General features: G+C 39.7%; 1 protein-coding gene across 1 annotated transcript in view; it reads right to left on the bottom strand.

The window, feature by feature from the left end:
• Positions 1 to 25,122, bottom strand: part of LOC108577658 (ras-related and estrogen-regulated growth inhibitor-like) — a 104,984-nt gene that overhangs the window by 68,242 nt on the left and 11,620 nt on the right. Inside the window, exon 2 of the mRNA XM_017940839.1 lies at positions 20,703 to 20,759. Coding sequence (XP_017796328.1) covers positions 20,703 to 20,759 — 57 coding nt within the window. The remainder of the gene's footprint in view (positions 1 to 20,702; positions 20,760 to 25,122) is intronic.

Genomic DNA, 25,122 nt, shown 5'->3' with positions numbered 1-25,122 from the left:
GAATTGCTATCGCCACGCTTGGTCTACAGGGCTAGCGAAAGGGGTCCAACCAAGGGAAGACGTACGAGCTCGCTCTCCATGGATAATGAAATCGATCCGTCAGTCCTCTTCGAGGATCGAGAGAGATCTTACGCTGGTTAGCGAACGAGTAATCGTTGAATCTAGCCTAGCGTCCTTGGTCGGTCTCTGATCTACCAAACGATAACTGAAACTGAACACCAGGAGAAAGAGAGATCGATCTCGCGTACCACCAAGTCTGATATTAATGCTGCAACGAAGAAACGGCTGCTGGGCTAAATCCCTGTTAATTCTTGAAATCGTTCCTGTTTCTTCTTCTTCTTCTTCCAGCCCCCCCTTTAACTTCGAGAGACTCGCTCCTCTCGTCCTCTGTGATTTACGTTACCCATTTGTTCCCCGTCTTCGGTCGTCGTAAAGAGAAAGAGAGAGAGAGAGAGAGAGAGCTTTCTAGGAGAACTGTCCCCGGACAAATAGAGGAAATTGAAAATCGCGATTAATTAGGCGGAGGTAAAAAGCCAGGTGAGAAGCAGTGGTCTTGGGGTTCGATTGGATGAATGTAACGGTGAATGTAAGAAATTATACGGAAGATTGCCAGTACCTATTGCTTGTATCTTATTTTTCGTTAACTTTGAGGGAAGAAAAGAGTGGAAGCATTACTAGGGATTTTTTGAAGAATATTTGAATAGATATGGATTTAGGGGAAGTTTGGTGTTAACGCGTTAAACGCCCAGCCTGTTTTGCTTGCCTCTCCGTTCACGCCAAACTCGACCGTCAAGTGGGCTATGCGCGACGGGCGAACTATAAACAGAAGACGACTTATCGACAAAAATCGATGGGACCCTGGGGGGCCGGGTGAACGGAAAGTTTACGGCCGGTCCCTAGGGACCGGCGTGGCGTTTAACGTGTTAATATTGTTTATATTTTACTTATCGTTATCTTCAAGAGAAAAAAATATTGAAATGTTATCAAGGATTTATTAAAGAAAATTTTAGCATTAGGTAGTAGGATTTGAGTTTAGCCTGGAAGAAGAGAACGGAAGAATTATTAGGGATTTTTTGAAGAATAGTTGAATAGCTGTGAAATTAGAGGAAATTTGGTGTTAGGGCTGTTTATATTTTACTTATCATTATCTTTGAGGGAAAAAGAGAATCGAAATATTCTCAGAAATTAATTAAAGAAAATTTGATATCAGGATTTGGATATATCCTGAAAAAAGAGAATCGAAATATTCTCAGAAATTAATTAAAGAAAATTTGGTATCAGGATTTGTATATATCCTGTCTGAGATAGAAAGGCTTCCAGAGGAGTGGTGAATGATGAGACTACGAGCTTTCGCTGGGTCACGACAATGATGAATATAGCTAATGATAAAAAAAAGTTGCAACATCGTACGCTTTCTTTAATTCAGCTGGTGTCGTGATAAGAGAGAAGGGAATTTTAGAGGAAGAGAATTTAGAAATTGAATAACTATGATCGGTTCGACAATTTCAACTGTAAGATATCGGAATAGTAGAATTCGTAATTAATTATAGATATTATGAATAGTGTAAACTGCAATGTATGTGTGTGTGTGTGTGACAAGATAAATAGAGGAAATCGGAATCGATGATTAATTAAGGGGGATAAGAAACTCGATTCCAGGTGAAAAAGTAACGTGTCCGTTCGTTAGGCTGTTCTCTCACGAACCAACTATGAATATTGACCGGAGATTTTCCCGCGAATAGAAAACGCGGCTAATGCGCGAAAGTCCTGGACCAGTTACTAACGACAATTCCGATTTGACGCGCTTACGCCGGGCGTCGCGCCGCTCTGTCATTACGCCGCTCGCTAACAATGACGCGTTACTTTCGCCGCGTTCATGAGATGCAAGCCTTTAGGTCGCTACGAAAAATCGATTTTCAAATTGCACGCACGTGACACACGTTGACGAAGAATTTATTGTTATCGTACAGTGAAAATCTGAATTGTCCATAAAAATGATTAACTGTGACAAAGTCAGCGAGTAGATTTAATTGAGAATTGTAATTGGGACTAATTTTCATTATTTTTAACAAACCTTTCCTTTGGGTGAAAATTCACTCACACTTGAAAAGCAAAAGTTTGATGGCTTTTTTTATGAATTGCGGAGTGTAGGGTGGTGAAAAATTATAGCTGTAACTATATTAATTTGAAAATATAGAATTTAATTAATGGTGAACAGTTTGAATTAAAGACTGGGTGAGAAATGAGATTTGAAATTTTTATAGTTCTATGTAGGAAGATTTTTGAATATTTTTCAAAGGTAGAAAAATTCAGAAACTTCAGATTTGAAATTTTTATAGTGAAACACGTATTTGAAGATTTTTCAATATTCCTGAAAAATCGATAATCTGAAAAAACTTCAGATTCGAGGTCTTCAGTCAAACGTAAAATAAGAAAACTGTTCTCCTTTCTCGGAACACCCAATACCAATTCTTTCTCCGGGAAATGTCAAATTTCATCCTCATAAATAAATAATCCACTACTATTAGAAACTCGAGAAACGAATTATTACCGCGTTACAAGAAATTCGCATTAAATTTTCAATTGCACAAGCATATTTCCTTCACCTCTGACAAAAAAAAAGAAAAGAAACACTTCAACTCAACATCTCCGAATCTCGCAAAAGCGGCGACTAAATGAAAAATACGCGCCAGGTGAAACGAACAATTTCCTGCAAAAGGCATAGAAAGTGTCGATTTTTCCATACGTCAATCACACAAAAGACATAATCGTGAAAGAGTACGGAGAGGCACAGTAGCCCCGGCCACGGCAGATGCAATAAATAAACGATAAATAAACTCATAAACACCTCGTAGGGAGCGGTGTCGAAGCGTTGAGAGCGAGCAGAAACAAGCAAATAAGGATGCTCGTTATATTAGCGCGGCCGTTACGCTCGAGAAAGTTTTATTGCCGGACAATGCCGACGGGGAAGCGATTTGACCGTGCACCGCGGCGGAAAATTTATCGCGACCTTACTTGAAAAAATCCTCAACCGGGATGCCTTTCGGTTGTTGAAAGAATTTCATGGATCGAGCTTACCTTTTGAGAGAGAGAGAGAGAGAGAAAAAAGAAAAAAGGACACACACACGCGCGGAGGATTCTTTTCGTATCGTTCGATTCGCTTGCCTGAACAGAGTACGTACTTACTATACATACCGATCGATCGAACGATTTTTTTCTCAGGCGTGATTCGTGGATCGCGGTGATGTAATCGTTACAGGCCAACACGTGAGCGGCGTTAAAAGGGACATACGGGAGGTGACGATAGCGGTGACGCAACGCACCCATCGACAGGTGATACTTTGTGCGAAAATAAATTGGAATTGCCAGGTTATTTGACGAGGCGAGGAGCGTGTGATCATTTTCAATGTTATATAAATTTGTACGGGTAAGATAAGATGGGGAGTTTTGATCTGGGACTGTTGACTTCTTAATATCCGAGAGGTTCTGATGCGTGAGTCTTGGTAAAGATTGTTGAGGGGTTATATTAACCCTCTATGGGCCCGTGTAACTTTCAAGTCACATACTAATATATCGATATTTTATTAAATAATTGAACTTTCTTCCACAAAATGGCATAAACGTCTTGTTGTATAATGTCTCCTTATTAACCAGTAACTTTCTTGGTAACCGTTGTTACTTCAAAGTTACAATATGTATTCGTTATGATAAAATTGTCGAAACTGCTAAATTCACTGTTATTCTGTATTTATAGGTCGATATTTCCTAATTTTACGTTACATAAATTCTTTTACAGTCAAGAAAAATATTCGGCCCATAGAGGGTTAAATAAATAACTCGTGCGGAGTAAGGTAAATAATTATATTTAGAAGATGTTCAGACAGATGTAGACAAGACGGGCGCACAATTAGAACTGCTTATAAAACGTGACAGTGTGCACTTTTATACCTGTGGTGTTCGCAGGCATCCCCGAACCATATTTATCGGACGTGTCATAAACCTACCAATACTCTAGGATGTCGAAAACATTTTGCTTCAACAAAGATATTTCTTACGAAGGAGTGAATACTTTTTTTAAACGTTTGAGCTTGCGATATCGTTTAGTTCGTTGGTAAGTCGATGGACAACTGGTGTTTTCCTTGAAAATGATTTAGATTCATCTTGTTCCTGTTTTGGAGGCACAATAGGTAACAGAAGTTCTAGAATTCAGGTTGTAAAATCGTTTGATTTATATACTGATCCTTTTTTCCTATTTTGAGGATTTTCGACCTTCGATGTAATTAGTAACTTATGAAAATATCACAGTTTTCAAATTATCGAACTTTCGTTACGTACTGTAATTTTCTCCTCGACAAAAAATCACGAAGAAAAATAGGAAAACGGTGAAAGGAACGAATACGCAAATATTCACTGTTCGAATAAAAAATTGAGCTGAATGAGACTGAAGAAGGAGACAATCGAAAATTATTTTCTTACCAAATTTAAGTCCACCATAAAGACTTGAAGATATGTGCAAGAAAATTTGATTTGACTAGATTCTGTAATGCAATCAACTGTGAATTTCCCAAATTTCTCAATATTGGTACAAAAGAAAACGATATTTAGCCCATCCTACAAAGAATTCCCCCGCTTTCCACAAATTTCCTCAAACATCTTCACTTCTCCACAAAAAATCCTCTCCGGATTTGCAACTTTTCCCCGAACGACGACTGTTCCCCGGAAAAATCTCTCGATCTCGAGGATAACGCAGGCAGATTCCCTTATCTGCCGGGTAATTTACATCCCGCGATGGGATCGATCGGTAGTCGCATGCGATCGTGAATTTTCTCCTTGCGGCCGGGCATCACGCGTGAAACGAATCGAAAATGCGCGGGAGATGGATTCCCGCGATCCTTCTCGATCCGTGCACTTTCGTTCGTGTCTCGCTCGAGGATCACTTTTCCGAAGAAACGCCCTCGAACGGTGAAAGCAGCGCGTGCGGCCGCGATTATTTCCTCCGCGCTCGCGCGTGTGTGCCTGATGACACGCGGGGAAAAAAAAGCGCCGCGCGCGCGGCTTAATAGAAACTTAATTTCGAGGAGCTTGCCTATATCATCTTCCGGCTTTGCCCGTGAAACGTGGCAAATTGCCGGCACCAGACGGCGAGCATTATCAGTTTCTCTCGGAGTCAGAGCTTATCAGAGACGGTCGTTTATCCCAGGCCTCGCTTTACCGGCTTTCATTGTGTTTACGAACAAGTTGTTACACACACGCGGCTTGTCTCGTGTGGTGGAATCGCGTGCTTGTTATTCCGGGAACACTTAAGAACACGGAGAGAAATTTTCGAAGGATTTTTATGACGACCGCGTAAGTAAGGGTTACTTCGCCGTTGAATCTTCCCGAGGAGAGTTTTCTCCGATTACGGGAGAGAAAATTCAGGTTGACGAATGTTTTTTCGCTGCGACCGAGGGGAAATGGTGACGGTAGTTGTGCAACGGAGCTGAGATAAGAGGAGTGAATACTGTGTGGAGCAAAAGTTGTTTGATTTGGTGTGGTTTTACCCTTTATAGTCGAGATGTATTACTAAATTTGGAAGTTTATAGCGAATGGTGAAATATTTGTGGACAACTGCTCGAATTTTAAACATTTGAATTTTCATTTTTCATTCTTCCTTCTTTTTGAAACAATATTTATCAAAGATAACGTGAGAAAGATAAGCTATAATATTTAAAAAATGACAATATGAATGATTAGTCGATAGAGGTTAACTGTTGCCTATAGCCATTGAAATATTTTAATCTTCTTTTTTCAGAATATTTGTGTCCCTATATGAGAACTATTGATTGTAAAAGGTTAACATAAAAAAATAGCAATCTCATACGAAACGACATGAATGATTAAGTATAGTATGTAACAAAAGTTCCCAAACTCTGAATTTAACGATTTATTCTGACGGAGCTAGGTTTAAAATTTAAAGAAACTTATGTATTTCTGCAACGAGAGTCTAAGAACTTTTGTGACACACTGTGTTACTTATAAAATGTAGATGCACACAGGTGTGCAAGCCGTAAGTCACAAGGTTCAACTAGTCAGAGTTAAGACGATGAATGTTAATCCTAACTCTAGAATCTTTATTACGAACGTACCAAAAATAGGCATATTTTATGTGTTACTGCAAACACGTATAATTTGTACGATAAATATACATTTTTTTTTAAGTCGTCCTTCCTCATCACTTTGTTTTACTATGCAAGAGCTAGAATTGTTTTGGTAAATGTAGTGATTATTCAAGGATGAAGTAATGAATTATGTATGTATTATATGAATAATGAATTTCAAGTACATACACGATATGTATACGTAATGAATTTCATCTTAGAAAGTGTTACAGTAACACATATTCTGCGACATTTCGAGAAGCTCGTTTGAAAATGCAAATTGAGAAAATACTTTATAAATTTTTATAAATGAACTTGTAGAAAATTAACCTATTTATTAAAGATCAATTTTACCGTATAAAACATATTTCTAATTTGGGCTAAAATCACTGACAAATTAAAAAACAAAAACCCTTATCGCACCTTTTACTAATTTTTTAAACAAATCTCTCGTTTGAATCTCATATGTAATGCGAAATTTAAACCCCGAACGATTTCCTTAAAAAGTAGAATTTTAATAAAATTGAAACAATCTCTCCATCGTTCTCGTCACAGAGAGACAAAAGATATTTCGCAATTTTCCTCACGATTCATCGAAAAGGACAAGAGAGTCTGATTTCCAATAGGTAACCCGACGTTCGTTCGAAATCCGCCCGCATAACCGTGGTACGTGATCCATCGAGGGAACGCGAGTGATCTATCGATCGATCGGGATGCACGATCTAATCTCTCCGGGAGTTGGACCTCGGACAAAAGATTCCCATCCACGAAACGACACACAATACACTTGCCGTGGCTCACTTTCTAAATCATCATTCGGAATTATTCCACGCAATAAGCGCCGGTGAAACGGATTTGCATTGTTAACCCTTTCAGCGCTGAGACGTCCGATCACTTGCGTGTGTTGTACGTATCGTGTACTTCAACATTGCTGTATTCGAATATCAGTAGAATTCGGATTTCAAATACTAACAATTCGGATAATTCGAGTATTCGATGTGCTTGAATTTCAGATTAAATGATTCGGATAATTTAAATATTCGAAGCATTTGAATTTCGGATTGTGTCGAACACTTCGTATATTTCAAATATTCGAATATCAGTCGAATTCGGAATTCAACTTCGAATAATTCTGGTAATTCGAATATTCCGAGTTTTGAATTTCGGATTGCACCGAATATTTCGTACATTTAATTCGAATGACTCGGATAATTTAAATATTCGAAGCATTTGAATTTCGGATTGTGTCGAACACTTCGTATATTTCAAATATTCGAATACCAATAGAATTCGGAATCAACTTCGAATAATTCGGATATTCAGTCTTCGAATTTCAGATGGTGCCGAATATTTCGTACACTTTGAATATTCGAATAAAGAATTCCTATTCGAAATTACCCGAATTATTCGACTAATTCGATTATTCCAAGACTCACAGCCCTAATTCACAACGGTTATTCGAAACCCATACAGACCTTCACAGCGTCGAAAGGGTTAATTGAAAAATCAAAGTCGGCGCAACGGAACACGAAATATATCGATTATTCGGAGGCCTGGGAGCATTGCAACGATAAAGATCATGTCGCCTGATGATCATGCACGTGACGATCTTCTGTCATTACCTATCCCCAGCGAATAACAATCGACGATCTCGTTCCTGGACGCTTTGAGGTGGAATCGAATTTAATTCCAAGTTCGTATTTTCGATTGACCATTACTTTCTACTACCATGCAGATTGTTCTGGTCGCCGGGAATAGTAATCAATCGTAGGAGAGTCCGCGGAGAGTTCGATTCGAGATAAAGCCCCGTGTGATCATACGATCGATCGAAAAACGGAGAAAACTGCTTTCTATTTGATTAGTTATTGCCACGAGTGAATTTTCCTCGGTCAAACGCTTTTTAGAAATGCAGTTACGTGCAATCGTCGAATCTATCGCGAACCTTTGACAGGTTGTACAAGTGTTTTACATGTACGGTGAAATTGTAGCTGTGTAGCTCGCTAGGACACACTGGTGGTTTCATTTTCCTTCCAACTTCGACTGTTCGTTGTGCGACGCGACTGATTCTTGCAGGCAGCGGCAATTTTCGAGGAATTAGGCGACACGAAAGGAAAATTATAAAGGTAGACTAAATATGCAAATTGAATCGAAATCGCGTTGTTCGAGGGAGCACTGAATAGAATACAAGACTATGGTCGTTCGTCGAGGCACTCGTTCGACAGCCTGATAAACACTGACTGAGGACGAGTCGTCCTGCCCGATTTCTGCTCGCTATTCGTGCGCAGCTAGCTTCCGAAGGGTGTCACCCTAACTGACTCTTGTCTCATAACATCGCGTGAGGCTTGTGATTTTTTTTTCAGAGCCAAACATAGGAAACGCGAGTCAGGGTCGTGTGTACACCGAGCCAAACATAGAGTCCATGCGAGAGTAAAACTATCGCGAGTTGCTCTCGAGAGTATTTCTCGAGAGCGGACACTGCGTCTGAGAGCGACTGTCTGAGAGCATCGCTCAACTCTCTGAGAGTGCCTCTTGAATGGATACAAAATCATATTTATCACGAATCTTGAGAGGAGTCTCGTGCGAGAAAAATGACATTCGAAATTTTTCAAGACAAAAATCCGGGGGAAAAATTATTCACTGTGTATTCGAAAGATGTGTGAAGAAGTTTAGATCGATTCACTGTTGTCTTCCTCTTCGAAGGGCTTCGCTAACGATTTTTATTCTTTACCCTAAAGAAAAGGATATTTTGTCACAGAGATTTTACAAATCAACCCCTTGAGTACAGATTTAATTTGAACAAATTTCTCACATAAATTCGAATCACATTACTAGTCTCCTAAAAATACTTCGTTCACCACATAAAGTGAAGAAAATCTCAAAATATCCTCAGTGCAAGAATTAATGTAAAAAAAAAAAAGTTTATCACTTTCTCCTGATAAACCAACGAAAAACTTGCAAGTTAAAGCTAGAACAACCCAGTAAAAAAAAACGGTCACACACCATTATCATACTGATAACACCACACCAATTTCCAAAAGCATAAACAATTAACAGAGCACAGCTCCAAGTATCGTACAAACGAAGATTCACCAAGAATATTCGAAAGAAAGAAGAAAGAAGAAAAAAAGAAACTCGTCACCTTTCACGTGCACGTAAGAGTCACATTTTTCACCTGCATCTCCCATTACGGTTTCAATCACGACGTAAACGCTTCCCGTCCGGTTTACGGCGACGAACGGGCTCCTCTCACGGTCGCGTTCTATGTGGAGCATAAAATAATTGTCCCGCGATCGAACGAACGGCAGGCCGCCGCCTCTTGCCCGGTGTGTCGCCTCTGGTTTCGTTCCAGTTTTTCATCGATCGACCGTACACGGGGCATTGGCTTGTCACCATAGCTGACAGCGTCACCCGTACTCGTGCTTTAAGGGTCGATTAAGCAATTATCCCTTCCCCCCGGATCGACGGTACACGCGAGATTATCCGCTTCCTGGTTACGTCCAGCGACGATTACCCGTCATTTTCCCGTGGAAATTAATTAATACCCACGGTCGTGAGTCGATCCGAGAGACTCTTTTGCCTCGCGTCTAGCCGACGGCGTCATGGTGCAACACCGGGGAATCGATCGAGTGTGTGTTACAGCGATCGATCCTTCGATGACCGTAGAAGAGAGGAAAGGGTGCGAGAAATTTCTTCTATACGGGATGAACCTTGTGACGTGATCAGTTCTATTATTAGGTCGTTTTTTAAGGTAGTGTCGAAAGGGAATGATAGGTCATCTCGTAAATTCGTGTGGAATTTTATCATTTAGATCGATATTTCTAAGAAACCTTCGAATTTGATAAAAAGACTTGTTGCGTACATTTTTTCTACTTTTTTTTGGTAATACCATTATGTCGTTGCTGTAGAATTTCCTTGGATTTTTGTGGGAAAATCTCAATTACGGGATCAACTGATATTTTAACCCTTTCAGACGATTGGCGCATATATCGATCACACACGCGAGTGACATAGCTGTCGCGAATAAAAAATTCAGAATTCGTCTTCGATACTTCAACTGTCTTTATTTTACAGTTTTAGCGTTAACTATTACGATACTAATGATACTATTCTTGTCGGAAAATTATATTTGGGATTCTATTTGCCTAATGTCCAACTATCCATGATTCTTCGTAATCTTACAAATTACTTTTTACCCCTTGGAGAATCCTCCTTGGATATGAGCATAACGCCCACCCTGGGAATCTCCAAATTAACCGAGTTCAAACTCATAAAGAAATTACACTGTAATTTTTCCAAATTAAAATTCACCTGGAAAAAAGTGCACAAATATTCCAATTACTCGTCCACGTCATACGACAACGTCCAAAGAATCGTATTACAAATTCTTCTACTATTCGATCCAAGTCGACTGCAGCAAATTCCTTCTTCTCGACAACTTGACGATCAGACGAAATTTAATACACGCTATCGACCCGTCAATTTCAACTGTCGAAGAAACCACACATTTCATTCGCATCAACCTAATAATAGATGTGGTCGTGTTATGCGGTTCACCCTGTATAGGATCGACGGTGGTTGGTTCTAAAGAAGGGGTTGAAAGGAGGTCATGGGACACGCGACACACAGAGAGAGAAGCCTGCGGCGACGCGGCAGTTTCTCTAATCCGGTAGATCAATCAGTTCCAGCAGAGTTATTTCGTGATATATGTAGTTAATCGGTCGGGAACTCGGTGTTTTTCCAACGATATATCTTCCAAGAGCGGACGGAATAATTCCGGGCCGATTAACGGGTAACGCGGAATCGTAAATTTCGGTTTCATAAACTGTTGGCGGTTTTAAATCGAGCTCACAACGCGACTCGTTTGATCTCTTCCTGAAATCCTTACGGTATATAATCCGCGGTTATGTCGCCGGTGTGAAATACGGCTCGGGTGTGAAAGAATTTACCGGATTTATAGCGCGATAGAGCATTGTGGAAATTCGAGCGAACTTGCAAATCAGGTTATTTCTAATTTAAAAATCCTATTAAGCGAAACTTGCGCGTTGTTTCGGCCGTTCCTCGCTGGAATCACTTTCTTAACCTGTTCAGAACGTTTATCCCCTAATTCCTTCGAATTAAGTGGAACAAAGTGTGCGTAAACGTGATGAAATTCGAAATATCGAGTCGAGCTTGCTGATGTATAGTCGGTGGAAGAAATATTTGGAGGTTGGGAAATTAGTTTGGTGGCGAAGTAAACATGCTCGAGTGTTCTGGCAAGGGAATTGAGAGAAATATGGGAAGATTAGGAAGCGAACGTAAAATGTACAGTCGAAGGAAGAAATATAGAATGGTTGTAAGATCGGTGAGATGTGAAAGTTTACATGTTCGAGCATATCGACAGAAATCTGAGAAGATAATAGCCTGAAATCTCAGTGAGGACCATATGAATGCTTTAGCCTTGATTCAGTTCCAACTGAAAAATGTAAAATGCCTGGATGGTCCCTGCATCTTAATATTTTAACTTACGACCTGGCTATAGATATTTCTTCCACTGACTATACTCTCCTTGCCTTAGAACACCGTCGTCCTGATAATCCCAATAATTAACTTCCCTTTTTTTTTTCAAACTTCGGTTTGAAATGAAGCATTTGAAAAGAAGGCAAATATTTAAAAAAGTATGGGAAAATTTCGGAGATAAATTTGATAATAGATTAGGTTTATAAAACTTGGTTTCTACTCAACAGAGGATTAAATTCCTAAGAATTCTCGCTAAATATGAAAATTGCTAAATTGTTGCTACCGAATATCTCTCAAAATCCAAACACTCCGAACATCTCGTTAGAAATATTGAAAAACAGAATACCTCTAGCAACTCTTAGACCCTATCGCGAAAGCATCAAAAGAGCGGCCGGTGAGAAATATGAAATCATCGACATGGAGGCAGCCGGCTATTAACGCAACAAGTCGCCTCGAAATCCCCGCAAGATTTATCGAATATTGTTCCCGGGATTAGATTCGCGCAGATAACTGTTTTGCCCGGTATTCAGGAACGCATAGATCGTCGCCTAGACAGAACTTTCATCCACTTTCTTGTTCACCACCATCCATCAAGCCTTCTAATTACAGTTCTTGAACGTTGACCGAGGAACGGCGCTAAACACCATCCACGCCCGTGAGGCAGCCTCGTGTTCCGTGAAAAAAAGAAAAGAAAACAACAGCCAACCCGACGATTATAACATTGTTTCGAGGAAAAGGAGTCGCCCTGCAACCGTGTTTCATATTGTTGCAACTGTAGAAACGTCTGTGAGAAAGAGAGGAGAAACGGTTGGTGAACGAGTTAGCGTTGGGAACACGCGAGAGATCGTTATATCAATCGTACGAGACTTTTGCTCGAGGTTTTCTCGATAATAAAAGTTAATAAAACCTGACACCGCAGATATAATCTCTGGGCAGAGGGAAAATCGAGGCGGAAGTGAGGTAGTTTTACGTTTGCTGCGTCTATTGATGACTTATGGCCGAACTTGAGACTTTTCTGGTGGATTGTCGGCTGGTAGGGAAACTGTGTGATCGCACAGGGTTTATTTTTCGAACAACTGGAATATTTATGGTAATTTTTAGCGTTGTGAAAAAGTGTTTACTTCGAAGGGAGAAATTTGCGTAATATGAAAATATCAATAAATATAATACGTAAGTAATAAATTTAAAGTAAGTGAATAATTTTCTATTTATTTGCCGTAATTTTACAACAGGTTTTGTCCCTTTTGGCTAATTTTCCAGAAATCGCAAAAAACTTCTCGTTTTCCTTATTTGCTCTTCGCATCATCTCGTTTAAAAGAAAACAACGACTTGAATACTTCGAGAAATAGGAACTAGGAAAAACAGTACTAATAGTCACAATATTTGTCCCCTGGATATAAATAACCTTTTCCTCGTACTATTTATATAATTCTTCGTACATTAGAAATAACACACATGCCAGCTGGTTAAAATAGACGAAACACCCTGTACGTTGCAAATCAAAGTTGAAAGAAATTCATGGCACAGTCTAATCAAGTCACACAACCCTTGAATAACAAGCAAAAAATCCATAATCCCTAAAACGAAGATTTAAAGAAAAACTACACACTTGTCCCTTTAAATTTCTACATTATCGAGTAAAATAGATACGAACGAGCAAAATATCCGTACTCTTCCAGAATAATAAAAAGAAATTTTAACTTTCACAATTTTTCATCACACCCCGTATCTTCCACTCTCTTCACCATCGCATTAGCTGCATTTCACACGTCAACGTTCGTACGTTGGCGCAGAAAAACCGTCCCTCGAGAGACCAGGAATTAGATAACTATATTGCATAACCGCGCGCTCGCGGCTTCTAAATCATCAGCAGAAGGGAACACGATCTTTATTACTATTTCATAAATCATTCAGCGTGTCTACGTAAACATTTCTCCATTTCCTACCTCCCGCGTGCGCGAAAAGAAAAGAGTCCAAACAAATCGAGAGGCTGGCGAGGCGGCGGCAGCAGGCCTCGAAGAGTTCCGAGAGAGCCGCACGTACACTCCATTCAAGCTGTTTTCCTAACGTACGCACAACCTCCGTATGGGCTCTCTTCGCCTCTGCCTACGCATGATCAAGCGAAATTCCCTTGAAATCTGCGCGTAACGGCCCCAAAAAGGCTTCCTGCTCGCGATCACTTGGCAGATTTCCGTGTAACAGACTCATCGTTTCCAACGAAACACACCGGGGTCTTTGGGAAAAACGAAGGAAGAGGAGGAGAGAAGAGAAGATACACATCGGCGAAAATAGTCGCGAGTTTGGCCTCTAAGGTTATGGTTATGGTTACGGTGACCATGCGTCGTTTGTTTCACTGCTCTGTCTGTTTTTTAGATTTATTTTTCTTGCGAAAATGGTTAGTTTGTCCTTTATTTTGTGAATTGAAATAGCAAATTGCCTAGTAAATTTAATGCCTCTCCTGAACGAGTACTTTCATTAATGAACAACATGTGGACCAGTGAAAGAACTCAATTAAAAATTGAAAGCATGCATTTATGCCAAACGCAACTTTGACACGAATTGTGTACAATTTGATGAACTTCTAAAACACAAACCTGGTTTATTAAAAGAGGTTCATTCTTGTGAAAAGTATCAAAATTAAATTCTTTTTAAACATGAAACAATTTCTGATTCGTCCTTTATTTTCTCTACAAGTATCCAGACGAATTTACATTCTGACAAATGAAACATCTGAAGGCTGCAATGGCTCCACTTTTTGATATTCTTCCAATTTTACTATCAAAGCGCATGCTTGGCGTTTAATTTTTAATTTCACTCTTTCGCTTCTGAGTGGCTAGTTCGTCCGAATACGCATATCGACGTTCTGATATTTTATACGTGAGCCACCCACTTTCCGATATTCTTCCAATTTCAATACCAAAGCACACGCTTGGCGCTCAATTTTTCACGAATAAAGCAAATTTACTAAATTTTATTAGTCACTTTGGTGATCATTTGATCGTTTCCACGTAGGAATTAAATTCGTCAGAATGCCAGCTGGTCCAAAAACGCAGCCACCACAACCACAGCCTAATCCAACACATTTCAACCGTGAAAAAATGCTAATCGTGGCGCCTGGCTCCGTGCATACACCTAAGCTAAGCCGATCTCTACTCGAGGGCGTATCTATTCTATCGTCTGTTACGGGAATATACGAAAGAGAGACAACGCGGACGCGCCGGCAGGCCGAGAGGAGGGCGGAGATTTAAACACTCGATATGAAATAGAGCCTATGGGGAGGGCTGTCCCGGTGCAGAGAATGCAGATCTCTCCCATAACTCATGCAGGCTACCTTGCCATAATAATTGCCGTGCAACGACGCTCGCGCTCGCGACCAAGAGAAACAGAGACGACGACGACGACGACGAAGCCGCGGATATCCGCCGTAAGAAAAATCTAAGCAGGTGTGTCCTATCGTCGCGATACGCTTTTCCCTCTGCTCTCTGATCTGGATAAAGATACTTTAATTAATGTGGCACAAGCTTATCTTCGCTTGGGCCTTTACGCTAGTTCCGTGTGGATCGTAAAACCGTGTGTGGAGTTTTTACGATGATGATATGCTGTTTCGTGTAATGGTGGTGTAACCGTTAGACGTTAGACGGGGAAATAAAAGTCTCGGGGATTCATTGCTCCGAGAGGAGAGACTGTGTTAACGATAGAGAGTGTTTCGGAGGAATTATCTGGGATTTTGGGGAGGGGATCGATGAATTTGGAACGGTGGAAATAGATCTGAGATTCGAGGGAGTGGGGGGGAGATTTGTTGCGGGGAACGATTGGGTTTTGTCTGTGGGAAATTGGGGAAGCTTGAGTTTCAGGGATATTTTCGATTCGATGGAAAAATTCTATAGAATAAACAATTATTTGACGTGGTGATGATCAGAAGGAAATTAGGTAATCTTGAGATTTTGGGGATATTTTGTAATAGACAATTGTTTTATGCGATCGTGGTCATGTCTGCGCTAAATTATACAATGTTGAGGTGTTGGGGATATGTTAAATTTGACGGTAAAATTGTTTGATACGACGATGGTCTTATCTGCGCGAAATTATGTAATTTTGAGTTTTTAAATTCTACGGAAAATTGTACATGTATGAAGTTCGGTAAAAATAGAGAATTTTTCCTTCACTGGAAACAAACAGTATCTCTACCTTTCTTTCTGCATAATTTATAGGCAGAATTTTTGAAGATAGTTCGTACAAACCTCTCACGGAGCTATTATAAATAATAAAGCTACCAGATCAGATGTAGATTAGATTAAATGCTTTTGTAACGATTCAACGAGTATTTGCCTACAATGTCGTGCAAATAGCGGGTCTTGAAAGATTGTTCCGGTTGAAGTTGCATACAATGTTGCTCTAACCTATGGTCAATTCTCCTATTGCTTATTGGAACAGGAGAAACAGAGTGTAACAGGAAGAAACATCGGGTAAGAGGGACAGATGAAAAGTGGATAACCAGAACAAGTAAATAGGGAGATATTGTTAGAAAGGCTGAGATAGATAATGTGGTAAATTCCAACAAACGAACGTTTGAAATAACCTAACCCATTTATATCTACGCTAACGTGAAATTTGTTAAAATCTAATCTAAAAAAATAAGATAAAAATCTGAAAAGATGCGGTAATAACAGTTGACACTTTTTTAAAAAATACGAGATCATAATTACTTCGAAAAAGATGCATCGTTTGAAAATTTGATTACCTAATTTGCAAGAATAATTCAGAAATCCTCGATTGAATTTTTCTCAAATAAAAAAAAAGTGTAACATATGAAAAATGGGCTGAAAAATATCACACGGCAAATGTGAAATTTTTCGCGGTTTCGAGCGAACCATCTTTCTACAGATTACCAAGACTCGTCGTTAACAAATTTGGTTACCAAATTTACAAGAATAATATAGAAACCTTCGATTAAATTTTTCTCAAATACCGAAAAATATCACGTATGTTACTTTTTAAATAACCAATTAAGTTAAATTAAAAAAGAAGAAAAAGGCAAATACTGAAAATTGTAACAGAAAGGACAAAAGGAATCTCTCCGCAATATTCCGCGTGCGATTAAAATGAAAACTGAGCGAAACCGAGGATCTCGCAGCATCAGAAACGCTCCCATGGCTGGAAGAATGGAAAACACGAACAGGAAACGGTGCGTCAAAGGCGGTCGCGAGAGTCAAGGAAATTAGCCTGAACAACCTCGTATAGGAAAGCTGCATAAGAGATTCCTCTGTACACACGGTATCCTCGTCGCGGCGGGAGAATCGTAAATTGATTGTGCCGGTGAACAGGTAGGCAAGACTTAGCGTAATACATTCGTCAGAAAACAAGAAGGTGAAATCGAGCGATCTCTATTATTTAGCCAAGTGAAAACCGAGACGAAGCCAGAGATCTATGTTCTCTCTCTCTCTCTCTCACTCTTTTACTCTTTTACTCCAGCTCTGTTTCTCTAGCGATTGTAAATCGTGGCCTATTATACGCGCGAACGCGTGCATCGGTCATCGGCGGAGAATATGAATTCGTCGAGGCGGCCACAACTGGATTACTCTCGAGAGAGAGAGAGATTACCGGGCGCGGGCCCCCGTTAGCACTTTTCGTTTTCTCCATTCTCACGGTCCGCGAAACGGATCAACCTGGTTCAAACCACACAAACAATGAAAGTTGTTTCTGCGTGTGTTCTCATGTGCGTATGTGTACGTGTGTAGAGGCGATGAAAAGCGTCACGTAACCCGAACGCGGTGTTTTCGAGCTACGATAATGGCGGCGCGCCTCTTGGTAGCGCGATTAACAAAAGCGATCTATTAAATGGACCATTGTGCTGTCCGCAGATGTGAATGACACCGGGCGGCGCGCCGCCACGGGCAAATTAAATTCTCCAACGATGAGATTCGCGGTGAGCTGATTGAAATAATGCCGGCTAAGGATAACGCGTTCGCGGTGGTTTTGTCTATGCACGGATCGTTGCGGGTTTCCAGGGGCAGGGCTTTTGAAATAGATGAAAGATTATATAGGCGAAACTGATATGGTTTTGCGAATGTACTTCTCTGCAATCCGGTTTTGATGCTTTGGAGGTTAGGTTTGAGTTAGGGCGGAGAATCTGTTTGAACTAGGAGAGTTGGATTAACCCTCTACTGTCGAGACACCGTTTTTGGAACGTAAAGCCCGATATCGAGTCTGCGAAACTCCTCAACCTCCAGTTAGTTTATACTTAATAAAGAACATTTCTGACAACTTTTCTTACCGATTTACCTTTATTACACGTTTTCCTAACGAACATTATAGAATAAAGTGGTTGGTTGTATTAATTTCATTTTAATATAATAACGTCGAGTTCTAAATAGAATGGAAGAGAACGAAAAAGGTAGAATCACCGGAGTCTCTGAGTCTCCGCCTCGACAGTAGAGGGTTAATATAGGTACCTGGTAAATTTAGATGAAAGGTGGAGGATTTTTACGAATACGTTATCGAGTATAACTACTATAATTATTGTTGCAGCTTGAAATTATTTATTTGAGGTACTCTGTTTGATCATTAACCCTTTCAAGACACCATCAATTTAAGGCACTGATAAAAATTCTTTATGTGTTTCAAATATAGAAATTTATAAATCTTTGTAAATCTAACATATCTTTTATAAATATAAATTTATGAAAAATTTGACAAATTCACTTTTATGGTAGAAAAATATAATAGAAAAAAATACGTACCATCCGATGGTACTTAGAGTATTTAGATTATTCAATCGTATTTAGAGCCTCGAAAGAGTTAAAAGATCGATGACAGTTAAAAAGGAGAAGACGGTTCACTATCCCAAACTCCCCGAAACACGAAGGAAAAGAAACACTAACGAGACAAGAATGCACGAAATACAGATCTCGACGAGACTCCGCGTGGTACTCCTCTGAACTCGACTACACATCCCAGCCACCAAAGTTGAACAACGCATCTTAAGTACTAACTTACAGCCTCGCGAGTACTCGGTACTCCCCATAAACCCACCCCGGAGATACGAAAAACGAGGATTCCGACAGAAAGGCGAAGAGGTACGGGAATAAAAATGCGGAGACGTGAATCTTGTTGAAAATCTTGTCGTTGCCCCGGCCACGGACTCTCTCGGTATGCATAGCTTAAGGGGGAACTGGAACTCGCAGTAAGGAGTCTAGATAATCGCGTTTATACAGCGGTCCGCATTCCGAGAATTCGATACTCCACGGGGGAAGAAGTTGTTCTCTCTCTCTCTCTCTCTCTCTCTCTCTCTCTCTCTCTCTCTCTTTCTTGGTTCTCCCGTTTTCACGATCGTTCAATTTGTACTCAGCGGCGAGCAATGATCGCTCTCAAGAGTAGAGAGTACCTGGGGGACCGTGAAAAAGAAACCACGCGGCAATCTCCCGGCAATCTCTGTTTCACGTGATTGAAATGCGACTTTATTACAATTTGTCGACAGTGCCCGTGTGTAGGCACAGTTTCACGTCGAGTTGTAGACTGATTCATGATTATAATATCGTGATTTTGAAATGTGCGTAAATACGTCTCGTCGTGGATATTTTGTGTGTCGGTGAAGTGTAGGTGTGTATTGTGTTGAACGTGAAATAGGGTGTTTCTGGCTGTGTATTGTTATTCATGTCGGAAAGGATGAAAATTAAACGTGTGACTGTATTACGAAAGGAGTGGTTCGAATTAATGGTGTAGCGAATTGAGAAAATGTGAATTGTTTCGGAGTATATGATATCGTACGATATCGGTATACTTAGGTACTCCGTGTTAGAACGATGAAAAACGATCTGGCGATAGAGCTCCGTGTCTTATGTAGCATTAGACGGATCAAAATTACTCAACATCCGTTGAGCAACACGGTTGAAGGGTGCAAGTTCTTAGAAGTCGATGCTCGTCGAATGTGATAGAGATAGGCTGGGAAATTGATCTACTAATTTCCGTGGTAAAAACGGTAACGACGCCGCGGTGTTTCGAAACGGCTGAATTTAAATGCTTAAAATTTTAATCTCGAATGGCTTGAATTTTATTAGCTAAATTCAAATTGAAAAATTTGAATATTGAAATTTGAGTAGCTTGAATCTGATTGGCTGAATTTAAATCTTGAATAATTTCAATTTCATTGGCTGAATTCAGATCTTGAATAATTTCAATTTCATTGGCTAAATTCAAATTTAAACATTTCAATATTTAAATTTGAGTAGCTTGAATTTGATTGGCTGAATTTAAATTTTAGAATTTGAATATTTAAATTGCGAAAGCTTGAATTCGACTGGCTCAAGTTTTAAACCTTGAATGGTTTAAATTCGACTGGCAGAATTTAGATACAAACATTCGAGCACTTCGAATTTACAGAGTAAATAATTAAAAAAATTTCACAATCTTTAATAATCACACTTCATCTCCAAGAAACACTATGCCACGTTCGGAATTTCCATCTAATTACATCATCGTTGATTCTCAGCAGTCGTAAAAATTTCTAATTTCTGGTCGTACTCGTCAATCTCGAAGAATTTCAAACCTGAGTGGATTTACGAACAAAAGTAACCACCTCGAAGTTGTTAGCCTTAATTACAAAAAAGTCACGTCGTACACATTCGCCACGTGGAAAGAAAAAAACGCAACTTTAATACAACAGATTGGCAATAACGAATATTAAAAAGGAAGAAGCATCGAACGAGACTAAACGACGTCCAGACATATTTTCCCCAAACGAACGGTTATACAGTCCAAGTCGTTAAAACGTAATCTCGCATTACCACGGGGAAAAAGGCGAAGGTTCGTTCGTCTGAAGGCTAGAGAGCAGCCAGAAACACAAGGTAATAAAGTAATCAGCCGATCCAAGGCAGGGCAAAAAGCTGCACCGGGCAAGCTGTTAAGTCGGCGTATATACTTTGAGGAATATTGCTACAAAGTACGCTGTGCTCGGAGCTGAAACAACGAGAGGAAAGCCGACGGGTGCTTCGATTTTCGAGCGGCAAGAACGCAGAAACGCTACCGAAATGAGAGTGAAGAGATGAAAAGAAAGGGAAAAGAAAGACTTACCACTGGTTGAGCTGTACTCGCCGATGTATCGCCTCGTCAAATACCGCACCACTACGGCTGAAAGGAAAAAGAACAACGAGATGTTAAAGGTGCGAAATATTTTTAACATGAGAATTACAAAATCGGCCGAAAGAAATTTTCTATTTTGTTTTTTAAGGTGAAACGAGTAAATTAGACGCAGATTTTTTACTTAACCCTTTATGGATTTTTTTAATGAAATTTTCTACTTTCTTTTTTAAAGGTGAAATGATTCAATTAGATGCAAAGTTTTAACTTAACCGTTTATGGAATCTTTTTATGAAATTTTCTATTCTTTTCTTAAGGTGAAATGATTCAATTAGATGCAAAGTTTTGACTTAACCCTTTCGAATATTTTTTCCAAGAATGTGTGACTTATTCAGTGATCTGGTCACGAAAGGGTTAAACGGAACGAATGAATTACTTTTGAAATGCCTTAAAATTGTAATTTTTTTTTTAAATTTCATTTCATTCCTTCATTTTCGTAATTTCTTTTTTCAAGTAAAATTTAAGGCGAGGTAAGTTACTTTTAGAGTAATTTAAATACATTTCAGCTAGAGTTTGCGTGGATATCAGGCTAAATGAAAGTGCCGCTGGTTCGTTTCTTAATTTTAACAGAAACAGGTTTATGTAAGTGAAAAGCGATTAATCATCCGCGCAATTTCTCTGTTTTACCGTATCGCGTCTGCTGTACCTTTTTTTCTTTACTCGGGAGCTTTTCAATTTCATACGTGTAAAATTGGAAAAGTAAGGAATAATTTTCGAGACATTGAGTGATAGGACTTTCAGCCTGCTACTTGTGATACATAACACAACTAAGTAACTGCTATGTAATTAATCTGGTACATGAGTTTTATACAAGCTGTATTAAAATTAGTTATTAAATTTCATCGTTTCACTAAAGAACAGGGGGAAAAAATGTAATACTATTTAAAAATATATTCAGAAACATGAAATATAATGAATAAATAACATACATAGTTTTCAGTTAACTTTAAACACAGTTTTATCTAATCATTCGTCTTATACAATTTATTTTCGTACATAGTAATTGAATTTAAGAGTTTGCAAGAAACCTGATCTCAGTGTCCGAGCTAATAAAGTTTGCTAGAATCTGATTCAAAAATACCTGTCGCGTATACTTATGTCAATAATTAACGCACTTTTTCTGTCCGAGCAACTTAATTGACGTCCATAAATTTGACAAGTGTAGTATCTCAGACGTTAGAAAGTAACCTGTTCTCTCGTGCGTTGTTCGCACGATCCTTCGTATTACGCTTATTTTATCAAACACTGACGAAACAGCGTAGAAAATGTAAATTCGCAGAATCTCACGATCGAAGAATTTCTATTCCTTAGATGTAACAACCCAAAATTCCTAATTTAAAAAAAGGGATCTTCAATCACACTAATTTAATAAAAAATTAATTCTTAAAAAGTAAAAATAAAAATTCTCAGAATCTTTATTTCTTAGATATAATAATCTAAAATCTGAGATACCACAAAAAGGATCCCCAATGCCACTAATTTAATAAAAAATTAATTCTTAAAAAGCAAAAATTAAAATTCTCAGAATCTCTATTTCTCAGATATAATACCCTAAAAGTCCTAATTAAAAAGAAATCCTCAATTACACAAATCTGATAAAAAAAAATTGATCTCAAGCTTATCTCTTCAAAGCTTCACCGCTCGTCAATGCCACTAAAAAAATTCATTCCCCAAAAAAAAAAAAAAAACAACATTAAACGAAGCGAATTTACCGCAAGAAAAAGACCGAAAAACAAGGAAGACCTGTATAATCGAAGCAACCAAGGTTGGATCACGCGCGAAGTTCAAGTTCCCAAGCGTAACGCCTTCGATTTCACCGAAATCCAATTAGACGTTGGCCGGCGTTGTCCGCGCGAAATTTACAATTCCACCTCCTTATCCACCTAGACGACCGGTGGGCGCGTTTTACCCGCGCGTGGTGTCTCGCCTCGATAGAGGCTGTAAATAATTTGCTCGCTGGCCGGGAGTTTCCCCCGCGTGTTGTCGATCCAGCCCAGAAGGGGGGAATTAATTAGAAGGACACGTAGGGGATCGATATTCGTATTCGCTGTTGGTGGCTTAATTGAATTTTCGTCGATTCTCCGCGGGAAGTGTGCGGGGACGTGCACACACACACGCGTGCAGGCGAAAATAGCCAATATTGAAACGAGGATCGTACGTCATTAGCCAGGATAAAAGAGTATTCTCTTAGCCCCAGCACCACCACCACACCTCCTGTCGACAGCTCAGGCAGAAAACACGCTCTCTTCGTGTTCCGTTCCGTTCCGTTTGAACCCTGCAATTTCGCGCGAACCGTGTGGATCGTGCGGCCGTCCTATCGATCCGTAATTACGAGCTAGCACCTCGAAAAATAATCCTTACGAAGGAGCTCTGATCGAGCTGAAAGAAGAAGAAGATTCGAGGATACTGGAACAGAGGAGGGGACGAAAAAAAAGGAGCTTTTTCTGTTGTTGCCTGGCAATTTCAGAGGGTTTCGTAGAAAAATTTCGCACAGACCCCCGCAGCGCTCTATTTTCGAGCTGCTCTCTTTTCTCAGGTCTGCACGATTTCGCAAAAATAACGAAGTATTAACGGTGATTATTCGCGGCTGGTTTTTGGAAGAGGGAATCGGAAATAGACTCTGTTTGCGCGTGAAACTCGAGCAGGAATTCCATTCGCGGTTTGAGACGATTTTTGAGTTCGGGTTGAACCTGGATTTCTGTTAACTTTGTGATTTTTTGAATAGGGGGTGTACAGTTTTAATCTAGAAATGCGAATTATATTTTGTATGAGAAATGGTTCAGAGAAGAATTGAATAGTTTCGAGAGGAACACAGTTTGGTGTAATTAGTTTTTCTGAAGATGACACACATTTCCTTAAATGGAATTATGATTTTTAATGCATTAGTCAATGCAGCTCCTTATTTCCTACAAAAAATATTAAAATTCTTTTTTCGGTGCGTACATTGAACAACAATATCAAACTTTCCCTCACTGATCAAGACACTTATGAAGCGTGCAAAGCAATTTTTTAAATAACTTTGTAATTATTTCTTTAATGCTGTATTTGGAGATAAAGATGCCTCGCTGGAGAATTGAATTTAGCTCGCAGACTCAGCCAAACCAAAAAAGTCGAAAAGATTTATAATCAATATCACAGGTACCAAAATTAACCTACTCGTCAAGTGTCAATACAGAAAATACAGAGGTGTCTAGAGTTCAAAAGGAAAATCCTCGCTAATTCATCCAGCGATCCATTAGAAATCCCATCAACTTCGCGAAGTGCCAAAATTAGCCTGCTCGTTAAATGCCAATACAGAAAATTACTATTACTCCCCGAACTCAATGGAGGTATCCAGATTTCGAGAAGAAAATCCTCGCTTATCGATCCAGCGATCCATTAGAAATCCCATCAGCTTCTTGAAACCAGTTCACCAAGCGAAGTGAGCCAGTCTGAGATCTCGACTTCGCGAATCAACGGTTCGCGGGAACACGATGCTCGCCTCGCGGTGTGCTCTAGGTCTCTCTTTCCTCGCGGAGCAGCACGCATGGAACCGCGGCGCGGTGCGGCGACGACAGATTTATAAACGGTGTATATACGAGACCTCGACGAGGCACGGGACCGGCACGGATCTATGTACTCAATAAGTCTTCGAGGGTCGAACCGAGAGGATACGTACGTCGGCGACATGTTAAAGTTCTCTCGTACGTTTCGCGAAGTAACGAAGAAATTTATGAAGCGGAGTGTCCCTCCGGCTCGTACGCACACACGTACCTTCCTTGCGCTCGTCTAAACGCATTCATAACGTCTCCACACGGCGGACGAGAGTGTACTCGCGCATACCTTTTAATGACATTTCCTGTACATCACGCGGCCATTAATTATCGTTATTACGTATTTCACGGGATTTTTCAAGTTTCTCACCGGGTAAACGCGCGAAAGGAACAGAAAACACGACGATCGAAACGAACTTCCTTCCTACACACGCTTTTAACCCTTTCTACAGGTTGCGTGGCAGTGGTGGCCAAACTTTGTCGCGATTGTCGGTTGTCAGAAACTTTTCGGAGATGCTTGAATACAGAAATATTTGAAAATTATAGTTTACCGATCTCTGTTTAAGATTTAATCGGTGTGTATAGCATAAAAAATTACAGAACCCTATTTTGTTTTTAATTTTATTAAAAGACACCTGATCTCGTGGAATCTCAGAATTTTGTCATAGGACCCTTGTACAATTTTTTAAAGCTCGCGGAACTCCCTTTGCGTTAAATTGGATTAAAAGACACCATACCTCGGGGAACACCAGAATTTGATTACAGAACCATTATACAATTTTTCAAAAATTGTGGAACCTCATTTCCATTAAATTTAATTG

Source organism: Habropoda laboriosa, unplaced genomic scaffold (genome assembly GCF_001263275.1).
Source record: "Habropoda laboriosa isolate 0110345459 unplaced genomic scaffold, ASM126327v1 scaffold718, whole genome shotgun sequence".
Lineage (NCBI taxonomy): Eukaryota > Metazoa > Arthropoda > Insecta > Hymenoptera > Apidae > Habropoda > Habropoda laboriosa.
This window is presented reverse-complemented; position numbering and strand designations above follow the sequence as displayed.